Genomic DNA, 21,709 nt, shown 5'->3' with positions numbered 1-21,709 from the left:
ATTTTTGTACTCATTCAATAGAAACTTATCTGGCCACTGGGTAAAGCTAGCAATCAAACCACTGGTGCACAATGTGTTAACATTGGGTCTTCCACAAAAACAAATGGGAATTTAGTAACTAGCCAATGTAGCACTGCAATCAATGGGGAAAAGTAAATGTTAAGACAAATGGTTAGCTCTGTGGGGGGAAATATAGCTGGATCTCTGCTACATTGTGTTCAAATCTGGCTTTGGCAATGGTGTGACCTTGGGCAATTTATTTAACCTTTCCAGGTCTCACCTCTGAAAATGAATATGAGAATACTTAGCCTGATAGGATTAAATGAGTATAATACATTTAAAGTGAATGACACATAATCATTTAATAGATGGTAATTATAACTTTCCTTGCTTTCCCCCCTCTTCATCTATATAAACAGTTTGTATGATTATATTAATCCAAGTCTATTATGTGCCAATACAGCCCCTTAATTGGTTTGACTATATAAACTTCTGTTGAAGAGCAAAGACTGTGTTGAATTAATGGTGAGGTAATAGAATACCAAAGGATGTGAGAGTATTTCAATGGAATATGTTTTTTTGTAATGGACATGAGATTTAAATAATGCAGGCTGTTTGTTAAGTATGTTGACTATATTATAGAAAAGTATTAACTTAGGACCTTTTAAGAGCTACTGAAGTGATTCCAACATTGTTTGAATGTTTTTTTTCACTATAACATCATGATATATCTACTGAGACTTACTGGTCATAATGACACTTAATTAAAATTAGATTTCAAATTTTAAGCTTTTATAGTTAAAACTCGTTAGTGATTCTCTTTCCATGCTGTTCTAATATGCTTGCCATTATTTATTTCTAAGAAGAGTATTTGGCTACTCCTTTGCAGTATATTTTGTGTTTGTTTTCTAAATGCGTTTTATACATATTTGTTTAAGGTGGACAGACATGTGAACCTGCTAGAAGTTGCCCAGGAAACTGATGGGTTTTCAGGAAGTGACCTAAAAGAGATGTGTAGAGATGCTGCCCTCCTCTGTGTCAGGGAATATGTTAATTCTACATCAGAGGAAAGGTATGTGTGTATAGAGTTGATCTCTAATATTTATCAAATCCTTTTAGAGTTTTTAGGTTAAGTTTTTTTTAATTTTTCTTTATAATATAAACTTTGTGTATGGAATAAAAGGTAAATTGGCATTAACGATATCCCCAATTTTATTTGTCTTTTTTTTAAAGGTGAGTTCTGAAAATGGTTGTGAGGAAGGGGTGTTTTGAGGAGAGTCTAAAATGAAGAGGTAGAGATAAAAAGCCAAATTTATGCTGAAAATCCATGGACTGGTCACAGAAAGCTGACAGAAACTTAGGTTTGCCCATCTCCACTAGGAAAGTAGGGTCCTCTAGTATTCCTGGAGTGCTTTGCATCTTAAATTCCTAAATTTCATTTTATATGATAATGAGTACCTTGTGTTACAGAAATTTTACATGTAAATGGGTGGGCCTTTCTGTGGACTAGATTTCCAAATAATAATATATTTACTAAACAAATAAACCATTTGACATTGCAGCAAATTTCACTTGAAACCAGTTTCAAAGTATGAGCTTGAGAAACTAGTTTTGTACCAACCTTATTCAAGCAAAGATACTGCTGAACTGGAATAGCTCAGCTCTGATGAACTATGTCCCTTGGGAAGTTTTTCAAAAGGCTACTTGCCCTGAGCCAGTGTAACTCTGCATTCTAAACCCCTGTTCAAAGTATCAAAACTTTTTTGTTTTTTTTCAGTTCTCAGCCGAGAATATCTTTCCATTAACTTTTAGAGAGTGTGGAAGGGAGAGGGAAAGACAGAGAGAGAGAAACATCAATGTGAAAGAGAGACACGTCAATTGACTGCCTCCCATAGATGCTCTGACCAGGGCTGGGGATTGAGCCTGCAATTAAGATACATGTCCTTGACTGGAATGGAACTTGGGACCCTTCAGTCCACAGGCTGAGACTAACTGGCCAGGGCCAAGTATCAACCTCTTCTTAACGAAGAATTTCTACGACTCTGGCAAGCTAGTGTACTTTGGGGCTTGTATTGAATCTCTTACCCTTTGTTTTTGTCTTTTTTCCTCGTGCTCCAGAGGCTTCTCTCTGAGTGACCTGGATTTACCTCTTGTATTCTTGTGTTTAATTATAGTGCATTGCCATGTGGGCGGGGGGGAGGAGGGGGGGGCAGGAGCTGCTCTTGGTATAGAAAGATTTGCATGAAAGCTACCCTGTTAACCCTAGCTAGGTATGCACTAGTCCTGGACTTTTCTTCAGTGTTCCCTCGACCCCTGTCATGCAGAGAGCAGCTCCCATTTACTTATTTATTGTTCCAGATGCTCCAGTGCTAAAGTTGGGAATACTTTTGACCCCTGTAGCCAATCTACATGCCAAAGATTTTTATTCTTGTAAATAAGATTAAGAGAAGAAAAATAACATTAGTAAATTTTGCTTAAATAACATTACATCAATAATGAAAGTTTTTCTGTTGTCCTCAAAGCCGTGAAAAATTTTAATATTTCAATGTGAAAAATCTGACCAATAGATTTGGATTATCTTAAAGATTTTTCCCAAATGATTTTTCTTAAGTGTCCATAAATTACAAAGGAGACATTATATACTGTGTTTTTCTTATTATTAAAGTTAGGAGGACTTAAATTAGTTGGTTTTTATCAATAGCAAGCATTTTAGTTTGTCAAAAGCCAAACATATACATGAATTATATCTGTAAGAAAGCTACTTTTTAATTTTAGTTTTGATGGAGTATGTTTGACTCCTTGATTGGAATGAATGTTTCCACTTAGGTAAATTGGCACACCTTTATAGAACTTTTTCACTGTATGCTAATATTCTCTACTGATATTCTTAGTGTGAAGTATTTGATTTTAGTTACCACAGCTATAATATTTATAGCCAGCCATTTTAGCTTTTACCTTTTAGCAGTCAGTGCTTTTTAAAAAAAGAGATTTGTAATGCATAGATAGCTCCTGAAAAAGTTCACACGAATTTTTAATTGTGTTTGTCTTTGGGGTCTTGGTTGGGAAAGAGATTATTTTTTAATCATCGTAAAATCTTTTAGAAAGGTTTATTCTAAAGTTTTTAAATATCTGGTGGGCTTGTATTTGCATTTTAGCCATGATGAAGATGAAATTCGGCCTGTGCAACAACAGGACCTGCATCGGGCAATTGAAAAGATGAAGAAGTCAAAGGATGCAGCGTTTCAGAATGTTTTAACACATGTTTGTTTAGATTAAGAGTAAACGTCATTTGTGCAGGTCAGTGCAGCCTGGTTTGGTGTGCCCTGTTATCATTAGTGGAAACAGAATGGGAGGAGTGGTGTTCTTACACAGTGAGGGAGTTGAATGACATTGGTTTTATACTCTGACTTCTAAGTTATTGAAACATGGTTGTTATATAAATGGTATTACCACTTGTCAAAAATCATGAGGAGGGACAATTTAATCCAGCCTGCGTGTGGGTGCTTGTGTTTGGCCTCATTAGCCATATATTGCAGCCTTATAACATCTAAGCTTGTTTTAAAGTGACAGGTGAGTCATTGAGTCATTAGTGAGAAATGGAGATGTGGTTAAGTGCTGCTTTCTAGATATGTGAGCGTGTGTGTATTGAATGTATATAGTCACACATTTTATATTGACATTCTGTAGATATGTTTGAATACAGAAACTTTTTTTTACCCCCAACTACTGAATCAAAAAGTGCTAAATGCTTTATAGCGAAACTAAGATTGAGGGTTGTGTCTATAAGGTACAGCGATTCAGCCATTTTCAGTTGTCACTTGTTTCAGCTTTTTTTAAAGTTGAGCATTCTCTGAAGTTGAACAGTTGGAGTCAGCCACATCTGAATACTTAGATGTGGCTCAATTATTATAGTTGTCAGGATAATCGTATAATAATACTTGTTCAGAGATCAGCATTGAATGGTTTTCAGGCGGTTGCGTAACCAACATCAATTTCACCTTTCCACAAGCACACCGAGTAGAGACATTTATAAATTGATATACATAAAGGTGGTTGAAAGTCATTCAAAAGAATAGCTTAGAAAAAGCTCAGTGCCATACAATACATGTATGTGACTTTCCCTTTCTTCATCTAATGTTGCCTAGTTCTGTTGTAACCATAGTTTTTTTAATGTTATTTTAAAGTTATGTGTTCTTTATTTATGGTCAAATCTAATTTGGTCATCAAAAATAAAATGATTTAAAACTAGTAGCTGTTGCTAAATATGCTAAAAATATTCATTTTATAACTGAAATTTAAAAAGTTTTCTTAGCATATTATAAATTGTGCCCCAGTTAGTACAGATATACACATCAAAATTCCCATATTGTACCTGCAGTCACTGAGGCTGTGTGTGCTAACACGTCAGTGAACATTTTTTTTTGTCCACAATTTCATTAATTAGAATTCTTTATGGCACTTAAACACGCAGCATGAGGAGCGTGGCACACTGTGACAGAGGAACCTTCTGAATCATCAGAAAAATTAAATTATGCTGTTTATGTTTTTGTTTTTATTGTATTTCTTTGAAAACTCAATCTTTATTTGTTGCGTTATTTGAGTAACTTTTTGATAAGTCTCTCATTAGAACCTGCTGAATAGTTGGTTCTTCAGTTGTGCTTTGGTGGGTGGGGTTGAAGTTCTAGGATAATAAAAATCAAGTTTTGAAAAATTGTGAAGATGATTAAAAAATTGAATGCAAAACAGATACCAAAAAATATATAGTCTCCATTTTTAATAATTATACTATTATTTTATAAATGTGTAATAAAGAGGTCCCTCTTAATTGATTTTGCTCTACTGATGGCTGGTCTTTTTCAGTTACATAAAATTTTCTAGGGTGGTTTTGGTTTATAAAACATGCCCTCAGACTGGCTTTCTCTTGCTGTGTAGCATTCACACTTCTGTAGCTTACACACTAACTCATACTAGTAATTAGTAAGAATTTCAGTAATTATTTATTTTAATACTATAACTTATTGATAAAAAAATAAGGTGTGATATATTCCTTCTCAGGTCCTTTCTTTTTATCTTCTCTTCAATTCAGACTATCCAGTAGTAGTTATTAAATTTATCATAGTTTTAATCATCAAGTGAATTAGAAAAATACACTAATCCCAGCAATTATGACTCATTGAGGCATCTTAATGCCTTAAAGTAATTGAGGGAACTTTATTATTATCATTATCATTATCATTACTACTACTACTACTACTACTACTACTACTACTACTACTACAACAACAGGCCCAGTGCATGAAATTTGTGCACGGTGGGGGTGGGAGTCCCTCAGCCCAGCCTGCACCCTCTCCAATCTAGGACCCCTTAAGGGATGTTTGACTGCCCAGTGGTATCGGGCCTAAACAGGCAGTCAGACATCCCTCTCACAATCCAGGACTGCTGGCTCCCAACTGCTTGCCTGCCTTCCTGATTGCCCCTAACCCCTTCTGCCTGCCAGCCTGATTGATGTCTAACTGCTCCCCTGCCAGCCTGTTTGCCCCTAACTGCCCTCCTCTGCAGGCCTGGCCACTCCTAACTACTCTCCTTTGCAGGCCTGGTCCCTCCCAACTGCCCTCCCCTGCTGGCCATCTTATGTCCACATGGGGGCAGTCATCTTGTGTGTTGTAGTGATGGTCAATTTGCATATTACTCTTTTATTAGATAGGATTATGCTTAGAGTTTCTGGCTTGAGAAAATGCTTTTTCCCTAAGTGGTAAACATTGAGAAAGACCTCTTTTTTATTAAAGTATAGTTGAGATGCAATACTATGAATTTTAGGGGTATAATGCAGTTGTTTAACATTTATACACATTACGAATTGATCACCATCACCATGACAAATCTAGTAACCATCTGTCACTGTACAGTTATTGCAATAGTCTGCATTCCCTTGTGCTGTACATTATATCCCCATAACTTATTTATAACTGGGAGTTTATACATCTTATTCCCCTTCACTTTTTCCCTCCCCCCGCCTCAAAAGTTAAAGCTCTCACATGTGTGGGAGAAAATTCTAAGACATGTTCATGAAATTGTATTAAGATGTAGAGCAAGTAGATGCAAATGAGATCTAAGCTACTAGAAACCATTTAACAATGAAAGTAAAACAAAAGGTCCTCAGTAACCGCTGTAAAATTTGTGCTATTATGACTCAACTAGAGGCTTAGTGCACGAAATCAGTGCAAAAGGCTCGGCCCTCGCAGCTGCAGTGCCAGGCTTCATCTGCACTGTTGTTTTGTTCAGCCGTCAGGTCTAATTAGCATATTATGCTTTTATTATTATAGTTCATAAAGGTCTCATTACTGAAACACTGAACTGGGAATGTTTTTGTGATTGTCAAATATTTAGTTATCAATTTACTTGAGCACACTTTCCTTGTAAGCTTTTGTGCTTTGAAATACAGTTGCAATGAATGTGAATTCTGGTGTGGGCACCAAGGACACAGGTTGTGAATCATGGCAGCTCAGTTTTAAAACTCAAGCCAAACATATTGAAATAATAACTGTCATGCAAAACTTGGAACTGAAATGAACACAATGGTGTGTGCACCTCACTAGCTAATGCTGCATTATTGTTCCTTCAAACCTTCAGATATAAGAACAATTGATTGATCTGGTGACCATCTCATTTCCTGATTACCTACTGTGCTTGACCTAAAATTCAGGTGACAAAAAGGAGGAAGATGAGGAAAAATGAACTCTGCTGTTCTCAAGTAGCCAAGAGTTGTTTCTTCTTACAAGGAATATGGTTGGAAAGAAATCTTGTGGCCTGATTCAAGTGTTGATAACATTTTTAAGTCCACCAATATCTGACTGCTGACTGAATGATTGATCCATGCCTTTCCAGGATTTTCACACTGCCCTTTACAGTTCAGTATACTCCCTTGGCACCACTTACATCTTCATGAACGTACACATTTCCTGCCCTACTTTTTCCTACTAATTGTCACTAGGAGCCAACAAGTAAGGATCTCGAAAGGAAAAGGAAGGGGTGACAAGTGATAGCTTTGAGTTGGCTATCGCACCAGTTTTATTGGAGTGAAGCTCAGCAGCAGTAATTTTCTTTAAGCTTTCAGGACGGAAAGGAGGCTAGGGGCTCAAGGAGGAAGGAAACCAAAATGCAAGCCTTCCTGGAGGCCCCTGAACTTACGGGTGGAAGCAAGCATCCTTTTTGTATACAGAAGTAGCAATTATTGAGGTTAGTGGAGGTATGGGAGTTACTGCAGACAACACACAACTGCTTCCAGGCCCACTGGTAAAACTTCTTGCGATAACTTTGAGAAAAAGGGAGCAAGTTAAAAAAAAAATCTCAGTTCGGATCTTCAGGTAATGAAATCCTGGGGAGAGGTCCCTAAGGAACCCAGGCACCTCTGAAAACATCACTAGTGCTTATGTCACTCCCATCTAGATCGGTTCTTGAAATGACGTGGGTAAGAGCTAACAGCCTTGTAATTACGGTCTGAAAGAGTTGCTGCAGTTTCCAGTTACTTGAAGTCACCAAGACCTCAACAGTCATATGGTCAACCCACACTGAGTGTTAAACAGGCAGAGACACCCAGGCGTTCATTTTGAGAAATTTATTAACATGAGGACAAGCATCAGTTGTACATACAAATAGCCATTTGCACTGTGTGGTATTAGAGCAGAAGAATCGTTATAAATATATTTAAAAATCACAAACTATTTGGGTAAGGCACTACTATATCCGGTCTCATGTTTTCAATAAATACACTGTGTTTGTTTTTGTTTTTTTTAAAAAAAAGGCAATTATGAGTACCTCTAATTAAATGAATACAGGCACTCTATTATTAAAGACAATTGGTTGCACTTTGCTGTGACTATTGTATATTATTCTCAAAAGAACTTTCATTAGCTAAGATTAGCATTTAAGAAAATAACACATAGTATTTTTTAAAAATCACAGTTTTCTCTTTCCAGTTTAAGTCTCTTCCAGAGAGACCCATGTACAAAAGGTACTGTTTCTTCATATATCCCTTATCACAAGGAATTACACATAAAGTATAAAAAGATTGCCTCCCAGGAAGTAAAGCCATCAGAGAGGCTGGATGTCTCAGAACCAGCAGTAAGTCTTTGGAAAAAGTTGTTTGTTTTTTTTTAACTGCAGTAAAATCAGTTGAGTTTTAAAAACTCAACCTTTCAGCATCCAAGAAGGCTGCTTTGTAAGTGCCCTCTAATTACGGAGCTTTCCTAAGCAGTTGAGGGGAATCAGACCTCTGTTGTACAGTATAGACTGAGTTCAGATAGGGGATCACGTGGCCTTGGTGCTCATTGAGAACCACCGGTACTTCCTAATTATGCCAAATTTCTGTTTGCTGCCATGCTCAGCAGCATGTGCTCCTGCTTTGTCTTAGTTTGGTCACCTGTCGGGACAAGGCTGCATTCGATGGTCTCTGTGGTCTTTTCCAGTTTTAGTAGCTCACTCATGGCACCAATGGTTTTCAGTGACAGCAGCTGCTGCTGTGAAGGCATAGCCTCTTCATAGAGGAGAAAAAGTAACTTCCCACAATGTTTCCTGGGTGGAAATCTCATCAAAGCACTCTTAATGACAAGACACTGTTTCACTGGAGTTATATTATTCACGGAAGTGCGTAAAGACTTCTCATTAGTTAATAGAACTTTCATGGCAGAAGTAGGTTGCATAGATCTCTGAGAGTAAATTCACATTTTCACACATTCTCCAGTCAGATTATGCTTCAGCACCTAAGAGATTGGACAGTAAGGCTGTATACGACATGAGGAAAAATGTTAGGAAGAATCTTGCTGTGAGCCACACCTCACTCAGGGTGAGAAATTATTTTGTTAGTTGTCTAGAAGAGGCTGCCCATTTGATGTATTCTTGTGTGGAACATTGGTAGAGGGTAGGTTGGTAAAACTTAAGCTGGAAAATAGGCCTTCCTTTTTGGCAAGTAAACTAGACACATGGTCAGAGCTTTAAGAAATCTAGGACCTACCTGTTCAGATGCAGTAGACAATACAATTAATTTCATTCTAAAATGATGATACTATTGCTGTTAACCTGCTAAGATTTGGTCTTCCGTTTGACATATTTCTTATATAATTGAAGTTGACTCTAAATTTTAGACACAATTATTATTACCTCATTATAAAACCCTAAAATCAGTCATTGAGAAACAATTGGATTCAAAGCATCTAATCACAAAAATAGAAAAGGGAATCAAAAAGCACTTGGGAAGGAAACTGGAGCCGAAGGCATTTAGCTGCTCTTCTCCAGGGACCGGTAATAATCTGTCAGGACTTTCCAAGCTTTGGGGGCCATGAAGCCGTCTGGGGGATTCTCTCCTTCCCGGGCCAGCTTCCTCATGCGGGTTCCTGAGATGAAGTCGAACTCGTTGTGCCTGTCACAGGGTAGGAACAAAGAACTCCATGTAGGTAAATAACATCTTCCTTAAAGACTCCTGGAGTAGCTTATGGGTTCCGAGACCATTTTTTTTTTCTTCTGTAAAATGCTGCACCTCCTAAAATGGCAATTCTTTAATTCTTCAGTTCAGTAAAGGAACTTGCAGAAGAAGGGGACACAATGCAGCTATCCATTCAATATGTACTGTGTCTACTCTGTTCATGGAAGTGTCTAGTGTTGCTCTACCTACTTCTATGTGCTCTGAGTATGATTAGTGCATCATAATGCTCATTAAAAGGGGGGAGAGTAAAAAAGGGGACATTTGAAATACTCTCAACAATAAGGATTAAAAACAAACAATTAATTTTCCTTTGAAGACCTACCTTTCGGGATCATAGAAGTCCATGGCTTTTTTGGCTTTGTTGTAGGCAGCCACTCGGAACGGAATGATTTCCACAGAGGTGAGGCCAGGGGCCATGCTCAGGACCTTGCCCCCGTGAGTGGGTTCATACAGGTCTTTCTTGGTCTCAGGGTGGGGCATTCCTGCAGGGTCCCGGCCCACAATGTAGAAGTTGGCCCCCGCAATCATCCGGGCCCTGCAGTGCCACTGGACCTGGGAAACATCACGTAAGGGAGATGCTGGTTATCCTTGGCTAATTCTGTGGGTCCCTGTTACACACCCTTATTCTGCTTTAAAAGTAATTCAGTAATGCTGGCCAACTAATAATTGCAAGAGAGTGAGTGAGATGTCCACGATTCTACTCTATACCTGCTTGGTTATGTTGGGTGGGACAGGAGCTTTAAAAATAAGAATTCCCCTCTTAGAAACTGAGTAACATTTCCTCATCTCTCCAAGGCTAGCAAACCAGGAACACTCAGATCTCACTGCTTTACCGAACTGTGAAGATTTTACCCTCCAGTCCTCTATTCAGAATAAACCACAGTTTAAAGGAAATTACTCCAAAGCTCCAGTGTCTCTTTGCTGACTGTCAAGAATGAGCCAATTACCTTTCACATGCACTGACTCCAGTTCAACACAGCAATGGGATTTCAAAATGAACTGTCCTCTTTAAAGCTCAGATAGAAACATAGAGAGTGGAGAGGAGAACTAGGGGGCCTGGAACTTTGAAGGTTAAAGAGAATTAATTTGTTAAACTCTGGGACTTTCCAAAGGGTTGAGATCCTTTCAATTCATCATATTGCCTGCAAACTTGTTCAAATCCACTACACCGGTGGTGCCGTGGGACAGAGGTCTCTGATAGGCTGGCTATGTGATGGGAGGGGCACTTCTAATGTAGCTCATAGCGCATGGAGACTCAGAGTCACTAAAACTTCAGAAACTGAAGATTGGGTTAGACACAACTTGCCCTATAACCCAGTTAGGTTCACGATCTACCTTATTTACACGCCAACTTCCATATTCTCAAAGGTGGTGTATGACAGGTTTGATTTGATGTTTCTAGCATTTTGAAAATATATTTTATTGATTTTAGAGAGGAAGGGAGAGGGAGAGAGAGAGAGAGAAACATCAATGATGAGAGAGAATCATTGATTGGTTGCCTCCTGCACACCCCCTACTGGGGACCAAGCCCGAAACCCAGGCATGTGCCCTTTGCCAGAACTGAACCTGGGACCCTTCAGTCCACAGGCCAACGCTCTATTTATTGAGCCAAACCAGCTAGGGCTGTTTCTAGCATTTTTATAAGCATTGCATGGAAACAGGTCAGTTGCATAAAGAAGAGAGATCAGAAGATTTTAGAATTTGCTCATGATGAAGGAATATCACAGGGACTCATTTGCTCTTTAAGTCAAGTGTGAGCCTGTACTTCTGAGTCCCATGGCTCAGCTCAGGGTCCCGCTCACCTCTGTGGGGCCAGCATACAGCATGGGAGATGGGAAGATGGCGACGATGGTTGACTTGGGATCCAGGACCCCTTCCTCGAGCACAGCGGCGTGCTGCTTCATCCGCCAGTCCAGGGGCACGTCGTCATCTTTGGTCCAGCCGCCCAGAGGGTGGAGCAGGAGGACCGGGTGCTTGTAGTCCCTCTGGAGGAGGCGGCGGCGGGTGTCCTGCATCAACAGAGCGTGACCATTGTGCACAGGATTGCGCAACTGGAAGGCAAACACCGCATCTGGGCAAGAAAACAGAGGCCAAGGTCAGAGAAATGCAGTGTGGCTTGTTTGCAGGAACAGAAAGATGCAGCCGTATGTAGTGTTCAGTGCATTCATTATAGCTACTTGTTTTTGTTTTGTTTTGTTTTTTAAATATATTTTATTGATTTTCCACAGCAAGGGAGAGGGATAGAGAGCTAGAAACGTTGATGAGAGAGAAACATCGACCAGCTGCCTCCTGCACACCCCCTACCGAGGATGTGCCCGCAACCAATGTACATGCCCTTGACCGGAATTGAACCTGGGACCTTTCAGTCCACAGACTGACGCTCTATCCACTGAGCCAAACCAGTTTCGGAGCTACTTGTTTTTGATAATCAGCTGGAGAATCTATCTGGACCTCTAGGGGTGCTACTCCAAAGGTACCAAGGTCAGACTGTTTACACAGGGACAGGGCGCAGAGGCAGGAAGCCCGAGAGGGAGAGCCTGATGCAGAAATGAAAGCGTTTGTTGGCAGGACCTTTGCAGCAAACCAGGCTCAGGCAGTGCCCCCTGCAGTCATCAGTCCCACTCCAGTCTCACTCCCTCCCCCTCCCCCCGGGGGGGAGGGCAGAGGGCGAATAATAAGGGACATTTCCTGGGGCCCCTGCAAGGTCTCAACAATCTAGCAATATAATTTCAAATCTTTTCTTTATGGGAATCTTCAAAACTACTCCACTTATTGATGGATACCTGAGAGCCTTAATTATTCTTTCTGGTTATGAAAAAATACGTAACCATTATGGAAAAGTTGGGAAATACAGAAAAGTCAAAAATATAACCTTATTGTTTTTTAATCCCTCTTTTTTTCAAACTATGTGATGTGAAAACCTTCCCTCCCCTGGTCCATTTCCATCCCGGAGGTGGCTGCTGTTGTCAGCAGGCAGCCTGGTGCTCCCTGTGGGACTGCTGCTTCCAGACACAGAAAGCGCTTCGGGTTTTAAGAACAATCATCATATCTTACTGTTTTTCAGAATTGTTATGTGGTTTTGCAAGTTGCTTTTTCGCTTAACAAATATACTTTGGGCATCTTTCCGTGTCGGTGCATATTTTTAACAGCTGGTTAGTGTTCCAGTGTATGGATGTAGTTCAACTTTATAAACTGTTTCTGTATCAATAGACATATCAGTAGATGTTTCCAGCTTTTTAAAACTATACACGTGCTGTTGCTGACACCCTTAATTCGGCAATCAGAGGGTGGTAAGGAGTAGAAATGCATCCGAGCTGGCCTACGTACCAGCATTCATCTCTCTACATTTCTGCTTGAGCTCCAGAGGTGTCAGGCGGTACTGGTCCAGCCCATCGTTCCACTTTATTCTCTCCAGCACCTGAAGGTCTCCACCAACCAGCCAATCCCCGCTTTCCATCACCATCTAGAAAGGTGGTTATTAGAATTAGTCATTAATATGGACTTCTGTTTACCTGAAAATTTTTCTCTTCGTGGACCAATCTTGGGTTACCATTGACTCCTTGAACGCGTCAGCAATTCTAGCATGGCATTTATCGAACTTGTGGGTCTCTCAATCTCTTTCTACTCTGAGAACCCCCAAAGGGCGTCTATTTATTCGAGTTTTATCCAGCATTATTTTCGATGTTAGAAATTCACATAGAAACAAAACAGACAGACCAGAGGGCCACGATGACATGGGACTAGGCCAAGCACAGAAGAGACGGACCGGTCAGCTCTAGGCCAAGAGCCAGCTCTCCACACGACCACAGGCCAGCAGAACCAAGGTGCCTGAAATTGAATCTGGCCTTCCAGATTGTTATCAAAGCATAGTTGTCAAGGTAGAAAGACAAAAGATATAAATTTATTGAATATGTAACTTTTAAAGGTGGTATGTGAGTTTCTTTTGTATTTCTACTGTGGGACCCACAGCTGTGAGGTGTGAGAGAAGTGAAAGTAATGAAAAGGAAGCCATGATAGTGTTGGATGAAAGGAGCCATACAGGACAGAGCTCTGGGTGATTAGCTAATGCAGTGTTGTCACCCTTCATGGTACAGTAGAATCGCAGGCAACTTTTACCCCCAATACCCAGAACTGACCCCAAGGCAACTAAAATCTGTGAGGGGGGATCCAGTCATGGGTAATTTGTAAAGCTCCCCAGGTGATTCTGTTGGCCGAATTGACCATTTGGTCTTCACTGCAAAGCTAAAGGGAAGTCATACTCTGTTCTCCTGGTTCCCATATCTATAAAAGGGGAATACTTCACACGAGCATTGTGGGAAATAATTGCTGTCTAGAGAAGCTTTGAGAGCCATGAATGAAAGGCAACAGGGCTCCTCCCAGCACTATTTTTATAAGTTTTACCTGTTCCTCATGATTTCATTTGAGACTATGTCACATGGTTCCATGTTAATGACTTGAGAGAGAGGGTGGGGATGACTTGAATGGAAGGTCAAGGTGACTTCAATGAGGAGCAATGCAATAGAGGCAGACCATTTCCTTAGTGACTCTGACCATTTTCCATGTAAATATCAATCACATGCAAGAAGACCTATGATTACTTTTTTAGATGAAATTACTTTTGGAACATTTGGTGTGTTGTTTTTTTTAAAAAAACACATGTTTAAGTATTGCTGTGAATGTCAAGGTGCTAAAAAATACAATGCGAAGAGTTTCTTTCCCAATAAAACCCATGTGTTGTGTGTCTGGCAAACACGCCTTCAGCACTCCAAGTATAGTGTATACAAGGTGAGTGTCTCTCTCTGTCTGGTTACCCATGGCCCATTTCTCACCATTAGCTAGCTCACTGGGAATGTTTGCAGAGTTCCTCTAATAACGTAATGGTAGAGTCACTGACTATAATGTCAAGGTCACAGTTTCATCACCACTCTCCCCGGCTTCTAAGAGATTCTGAGCTCCAACTGCCAACACATGTTGCAAGATAAGATGAAGAGAGATAATTCCTTAGGTTTTGTTTGGTTGGCTGGTTGGGTGTTGTTGTTTTTCCTTTTAAAGCTAATCACGTGTATGTGGATGTCAGGCCCAAAGCGCTGAATTATCTGAACTGGCCTGACGACAGGCAACTATTCCTTAGGTCACTGAGTGAAGATGAGATCACAAATCTATATGGTTACTATCAGGCATAATGAAGGCCCAGGACAGAATTCCTCAAACAGCTGTCTAGCAATTTACAGGACAGTCTGCCAGCCTCTGGGAGAAAAGCTGTTTGGGTGGCTTTGAGATGGATGTGCATTAAGTTTGAAGAGGATTGCCCTGGCTGACATGGCTCAGTGTCATCCCATGCACCGAGGTTGCCAGTTCGATTCCCCGTCAGGGTATATGCCCAGATTTTGGGTTCAATCCCTGGCCAGAGTTTGTGTGGGAGGCAACCAATCAATGTTTTTCTCTCACATCAATGTTTCCCTCTTACATTGATGTTTCTCTTTCTCTCCTTTCCTCCCTCTCCCTTTCTCTCTCAAATCAATAAAAACATATTTTTCAAAAGATGAAATGTCAATAAAACTTTTTAAAAATGATTAAAGATGCTTATCTTCAGTGTGGAGAATTGAGTCCAACAAACGAAAAGCTGCTTTGTGGCCAACTGACCTTGTCCATCAGAGGCTGCCACCAGCGGCCTTGAAAAAGCCCTTCCTACCTTGCAACATTTCAGGTAAAAAAATAAAAATAAAAACATAAGTTTGCACGACAGATTCGAACAGATTTATTTAAACATTTTGCAGGGTCTTGGTGCTGAAAAGGATCTTGGAGTTATTCTGAGTCTGGGTCCCTCCTTTTATAAATGAGGAAACTGAGGTCCAGAGAGAAGATGTGCTTTTTGAAGTCTCCTGGGCCTCAAACTGCTCTCTATTCTGTGAAAACTCTGAGAAGCAGTTACCCCGGCTACGGAATTGGTCCAATCTTCTAAAAAGTCAACCCTAATATTTTATTATTGGATGAGGAATGCTTTTTTTGTATTCAATTTCACATATTTTTCCTTCATGGGAAATGAACCACCTCCAGCCATTCCAGAATACCCTCCACTCCCACCCATCCAATGGAGGTTGTGAGGGGTAATCAGAAGAGGTTTCGTCTGTTTTTGCCTGTAGGCAGGAGAAACTTGAAATGATCCTCGTCGGATGAATACATTTTTCAATCTAAGAAATATCTGGTGATGAAAATGTGGTATCTTCCTCTGGAAACTCTGCCAATATCCGCACTGATTTTTGTTTACTGAGAGGATGTCTCTGACCTCCACCCTGGCCACAGAGCGTGAACTCTGCGTCTCTTCCCAGGGATTGGCCGGACCCATTCTATAGGAAGAAATGTACTTCCCCTGTGAACTTTGGTTTTGTGCACAGCTACAGTTGCTTGTGACGCTAGCAAGACTAAATTATCTACCCGGCCCAGTTGTTTCCCATTTAGCTGAGGGACCCAGACATCACAGGAGCCAAGGGCACAAGAGATTATTAGAGCAAAGCCTGAAAAACCCTTTGGAAATGCATTCTCCCATCTAACTCCAGTTTTTCTCAGTCCTTCTAAGGTTTGGCAACTTACTTTGATATGGGGATGTTTGGCACATGTGGTCCCCCACACACGGGCGCAGCGCTCCTCTTTTCTATGTTCGTAGAATTCGGGGTCTTGTAAGACGGCCACCCTCCGCCCGCCGTGTGTGAGGGCAATCTTGCTGCAGCCTTCCAGCCGCGTCTTGTCGTCCGCAGACACGGGCAGCACGATGGGAATGCTCAGGTTGATCACGCCATCTGCAAGGAGAGCCATGGGGGGCGTGAATATGGGATGGAAGCGTGCTGTCCTGTAAGGATAACTCAGACGTGCACCAGTTCCCTGCCAGACACGTTGCCTGCAATCAGCCTTAAGACCTAAATCCCACGTGGTTTGTGCTAGCTGTACCCGCTCCTCCATAGATGAGACATCCTCGAGGGGCTTCTTAAGTCAGGAGGTGGGCACTTGTGAAAAGTGGGCTGAGTTTCAAATCCTGGAGGTTGTCTCAGTAATTGAGGGGACCAGGGAGGGGCGTCTCCCTTCTGAGTCCCCGTTTGAATGCTCAGGCCTGACCTCAATGCACTAGAAAGCTTAAAAGCCCAACCAAACAAACAAAAACACACACAAAAGACCCCTCCGGTCTTCCTTGGAAATGAACCTTGTCATGACACCTGGCAAGTTTCGCTATGTATTTAGGCTCTAATTGCACTGCTAACACATTGAATTGGAAAATAAAAAGGAAAAGAAAAAAAAACAACCCCTAGACATTTAATATTAATGAACAGAACCCCCAAATAAGCAGCCCTCTTGGTGGTGTTTGTTTACTGAGGTTCAGGGGCAGCATCACCCTTCAATACTTCTTTAAAAATATATTTTATTGATTTTTTGCAGAGAGGAAGAGAGAGGGATAGAGAGTTAGAAACATCGATGAGAGTTCATCATCGATCAGCTGCCTCTTGCACACCCCCTACTGAGGATGTGCCCAAAACCAAGGTACATGCCCTCGACCGGAATCGAACCCGGGACCTTTCAGTCCATAGGCCAACGCTTTATCCACTGAGCCAAACCGGTTTTGGCATCCTTCAATATTTTTGAAAAAACTCGCCAGAGAACCACAGGTCTTGCTAGCTTAACCACAATTGAGAACCATCTGTCAAAAACCCGGGAGGGGTGGAAAACAACACCACGTTTATTTACTAAAGCTCATGTCCTTTCTTTGGAGAGTGAGCACCCCTCATCTTGATGCTGAGTCTCTCACATTAAGAGGTAGTCAGGTAACCTGGGTGTACTGGCTTCTTAGCATACAGCGCGGCAAGGTGGAAGGTGAGGAATGCGGTGTTCAGAAAATTTACATTTTCAGCTGCAAGAAATGTCATATGATAGCTTGACTATTAAAGAAGAGACAGGAAAACTAGGAAAAACAGACAGAAATGAGGATCGTTAATTTTATGTGTTCACTTGGTGAGGTCACAGTATCCAGATATTTGGTCAAACATTATTCTAGATTTCAAAACCATTTCTCTAAAGGAATTTTTAGATGAGATTGACATTTTAAGTCAACAGATTTTTTAAAAAATATATATTTTTATTGATTTTTTTACAGAGAGGAAGGGAGAGAGATAGAGAGCTAGAAACGTCGATGAGAGAGAAACACCGACTGGCTGCCTCTTGCACACTCCCTACTGGGGATGTGCCTACAACTAATGTACATGCCCTTTGATCGGAATCGAACTTGGGACCCTTCAGTACGCAGACGGACGCTCGACCACTGAACCAAACTGGTTTTGGCTTAAGTCAGCAGATTTTTGAGGAAAGCAGATTACCCTCCATAATGTGATGGGCCTCATCCAATCAGTTGAAGGCTTTCATAGGAAAAGTTAGACCTCCTAAGAAGAAGAGGAAATTCTGCCAACAGACTGCCTTTTTTAAAAATTGAATTTACTGGAGTGACATTGGTTCATAAAATTATATAGGTTCCAGGTATACAGTTCTATAATGCAGGCAGACTGCCTTTGGACTTGAACTGTAACTCTTGCCTGGGTCTACCGCTGGCCAGTCTGCCCTGCAGATTTTGGAATAGCCAGACCTCCACAACTGCCATAATTGATTCCTTAAAATATAAATCTCTCTCTGTCTCTTCCTCTCCCCTCCCTTCCTCCCTCCCTCTGAAAAACCAAATACATACAGAAACAAAAAATACAGTTATGGGGAAGGGGGGGTTCCTTTAATGGGAGGCCAACAGTCCTAATTGTCTCCCAGTCCTCAGGGCACCATCACATTAGAACTCAGCACAATAGCCGGCACAGCTAGTGACAATGGAGTCATTTTTAAAAGTTTCCTTATGTTTAACACATTCTGTTATTTTTACTTTTTATTAATTTTTTTAGAGGGAGAGAGAGAAAAACAACGATGTTTCTCAGTTTGGGGCTTTTTAAAAGGATTCCCTTAGGCGCCCGGAAAACATCTGTTTTAATGGAGCCGGCCAATTAATGCAAGAGCAATTGCATAACTGTTTTTCTCCATTTGTCATGGTGCTTAAGCATCCCAATGCATGTGTCCATCTCCCTGTTGTACTCACAGGTAAGAAAACGGAGCCAGGGAAGAACATGAGGGAGATTTGTGGGGAGTTCCAAAGTTCAAGGCTCGGAAGGAAAGGAAAGGAAGGTAAATAAAACCTTGAACTCCAGAGAAAACAAATGCAGTTACTTAAGGATTTGAGGAAATGTACCATAGATGAATGAAGTCTTTTAAACCTAACTTCAAAAGCCAACATTTAGAATGCCTCCGACAGAATTAAAGATCTGAGATCTGAGTTCTGTTTTGAGGAGCAAAACACTCTCCCTAGCAGCAATGAAACCATAGTCCCCAGGCATCTCACTTTACTCCTATTAAGTTCTCTCCAGAATAAAGGATGTCAGAGAATATAGACAGCAACTGCCAGCAATAAAGAAATCCCGTCATAAAACCCTGTAACCTGCTCTGCGAACCCTTGTAAACCAAAAGGAAGACACTGTGCAGAGAAAATAATGGGTTTTGTCACTCAAGTAACTCCCCTGTTTCAAAGTTCAGATAGCAATAAGAGCCAGCCAAGCCCTGTGCGGAGAACACTAAACTCAGTTATGAGTTCTCCTCTTGACTCCTGTGCCATTCACCTTCTGTGCTCAATTTCCTACTTGGAAATAGGGATAATAAATAATTCGTTTTCCCCTGGGTTGCTGGGAGGAGGCACATTGTAAAGCATTGGATCAGCAGAAGTTTATGGGGAAAGATAATTAAACCCACTGCATAGTCTAATTGAGAAAACAGAGTGAGGTTAACAATAACACTTTCAAGGTTTCTGAAATCATGCTTTCTATGGATAAGCCACAAGTGAGTTAACCTTTCCAATACTTATTTCCTCATATGCACATCTTCACAGTGGTGTTATTTGGATTAAATATGATGTCTTATGTCAAAAGCCATGGTCAGACCACATGAAGTGCTGAATAAATGCTGACAGAAGGAAAGCCCTTAAGCCCTACCTTGGGAACTCAGAGTCTCAGAAGACTTACTTTTAAAAATGATAGAGTCTCACAAAGCTGCCATGACTTGACCCAACCTGGTGTCACCAGTGAAGAACACAAACTTATAATGCCATTGTTAAATTTAGACTTAACCCACAAACTTTATATATCCAGTGAGAAATAAATTGATATAGTACATTGACATGAAAATAGATCTTTGAGGACAATAGGGAGTACCTCATTCTACAATTATTAGAAACACTAAAAAAATTAAACTGAGCTAGTTACTTTTTAATGTGGGGGGGCATGTGAATCCTTGAGAAAAATAAAACTGACCAAATGTTTTTAGAAGATATGGTCAGAATAAAAAGATGATTGCCTACAGACTGTAGGCAATTAAGAAATTTGTAATTCTTTGTCTATAGAAATTACTTTCGATGGTGGTGACTCAAATTTTCATGAACTGGTTAAAATGAAATGATATCCATATGAATGGTATCTTGCCCAACCTTCTAACACATAAATGTTAACCACCTTTTGGATTTGGATTCTGTCTACTTAGTCCAGAGGCCATCACGCCAGGCTCTGCCAGGAGGCTATCATGAAGTGGTACAGGGCAGGGTTGCAACTGGCTTCCTCAGATGCCTCCAGGGCGGCTGTCCAGGTAGAAGGATGGCTGAGTCTGCCTCTCCCACAGGAGCAGCTCTATTTGAATCTGCTGTAGAGATTACCTCAGATTTTACTGAAATACAGTTCTTTGGGTTTTTAAAAATATATTTTTTTTATTGATTTCAGAGAGGGGGAGGGAAAGAAACATCATTGATGAGATAGAAGCATTGATCGGCTGTCTCCTGCATACCCAACACTAGGGATCAAGCCTACAACCCGGAATCAAACCGTGACCTCCTGGTTCATAGGTGGACGCTCAACCACAGCCATGCTAGCTGGGCTGGTTAACAGTTGGTTTTTTTTTTTGTGTGTGTGTGTGTGTGTGTGTGTGTGTGTGTGTGTGTGTGTGCTTTTTAATGTTTGACAATCACTCATGTGGTGATTGTCAAACATTAAAGAACCTACTGGACCAGGTTCAGACAATGAGCTGTACTGACTGTCCCACCTAGCTCATACCTGTCTTCACTAACACTCTATCTCCAGCAGCCAGAACAAACCCTGGCATATGAGAACACTTAATATTTGTTGGAGAGCTGATGAACTTATTTGTGTGCTACTTCAAACTGATTTGCCTAGAGATAAGCCTTGGTCTCTTCAAGAGTTCAAGTTCCTTTACTTGCATGCCATGGAGGCTTGTTAATATATAAAAACATTTACTATTAGACCAGGCATTCCTTTAAACTTTCAACACCCCGCCAAGATCGGTTTGGCTCAATGGATAGAGCGTCGGCTTGGGGACTGAAGGGTCCCGGGTTCGATTCCGGTCAAGGGCATGTGCCTTGGTTGCGGGCATATCCCCAGTAGGGGGTGTGCAAGAGGCAGCTGATCGATGACTCTCTCATCGATGTTTCTAACTCTCTATCTCTCTCCCTTCCTCTCTGTACAAAAATCAATAAAATATATTTAAAAAAATAAATAAATAAAAATAAACTTTCAACACCCCAATGAGGTCGCTACTGATATTATCGATAATATCTCTTTTACAGATGAAGATACTGAGACCCAGAGAGTTGAAGTGACTTGCCCAGGTTCATAGTGAATCAAGGGCATATGAACCCAGTTTGGCTCCACAGTTTCCACTCTTATCCACTATGATATTCCATCTTTACTCTGGTAGAAGTGGGCAGCATATTATATCCCTGCTATCTGTTTTATTAACTGATATCCATAGGCGTTGAGCAGGCTCCTGAAGGGCATGAGGCATTTAGGACCCTGACTATACCCAGGTTATGTCCAGTGGTTTCGAGTTGCAGGGGTAGATGGTGGAGCCAGCAGAGAATTCCCATGGGGCACAAAGGAGTATTGCAGAAAGTCCCAGAAATAGGCTCTACAGGCTGGACTTGGGTAAGGATTATGGAAACAGCATGATACCTGATCTTATCCCCTTACCCAATATAGCCTTGCTGGAAGCCACAGGAGAATAAAGGGATATGCAAGATCACAAGAGTTGTTTCACTCAGTTCTCTAACACAGTGGGTCTCAAGCAACCTTCTAGAGCGTCCTTAAGTGAGGTCAACACAGA

General features: G+C 40.9%; 2 protein-coding genes across 7 annotated transcripts in view; one reads left to right on the top strand and one right to left on the bottom strand.

Annotated features, from left to right (window-relative positions):
- The window catches only part of ATAD1 (ATPase family AAA domain containing 1), a 35,344-nt gene extending 27,567 nt beyond the window's left edge, over nucleotides 1-7,777 (top strand). For 5 of the 6 annotated variants that reach the window (XM_036438478.2, XM_036438479.2, XM_036438477.2 and 2 more), the window contains 2 exons: nucleotides 939-1,072; nucleotides 3,156-4,839. In XM_036438478.2, the coding sequence (XP_036294371.1) occupies nucleotides 939-1,072; nucleotides 3,156-3,276 (255 nt within the window). In that variant the 3' untranslated portion in view covers nucleotides 3,277-4,839. Of the gene's footprint in view, nucleotides 1-938; nucleotides 1,073-3,155; nucleotides 4,840-6,630 lie in introns of those variants that run through there. The other variant, XM_036438476.2, reaches the window with a different exon arrangement.
- An 18-nt stretch (nucleotides 7,778-7,795) lies between these two features.
- The window catches only part of PAPSS2 (3'-phosphoadenosine 5'-phosphosulfate synthase 2), a 62,470-nt gene continuing 48,556 nt past the window's right edge, over nucleotides 7,796-21,709 (bottom strand). The window contains exons 8-12 of the mRNA XM_036438468.2: nucleotides 16,070-16,275; nucleotides 12,806-12,941; nucleotides 11,281-11,549; nucleotides 9,801-10,030; nucleotides 7,796-9,415 (exon numbers count right to left, since the gene is read on the bottom strand). Of these exons, the coding sequence (XP_036294361.1) occupies nucleotides 9,274-9,415; nucleotides 9,801-10,030; nucleotides 11,281-11,549; nucleotides 12,806-12,941; nucleotides 16,070-16,275 (983 nt within the window). The 3' untranslated portion in view covers nucleotides 7,796-9,273. The remainder of the gene's footprint in view (nucleotides 9,416-9,800; nucleotides 10,031-11,280; nucleotides 11,550-12,805; nucleotides 12,942-16,069; nucleotides 16,276-21,709) is intronic.

The sequence above is a fragment of the Pipistrellus kuhlii genome, unplaced genomic scaffold, assembly GCF_014108245.1.
Source record: "Pipistrellus kuhlii isolate mPipKuh1 unplaced genomic scaffold, mPipKuh1.p scaffold_m20_p_15, whole genome shotgun sequence".
Taxonomy (NCBI): Eukaryota; Metazoa; Chordata; class Mammalia; order Chiroptera; family Vespertilionidae; genus Pipistrellus; species Pipistrellus kuhlii.
This window is presented reverse-complemented; position numbering and strand designations above follow the sequence as displayed.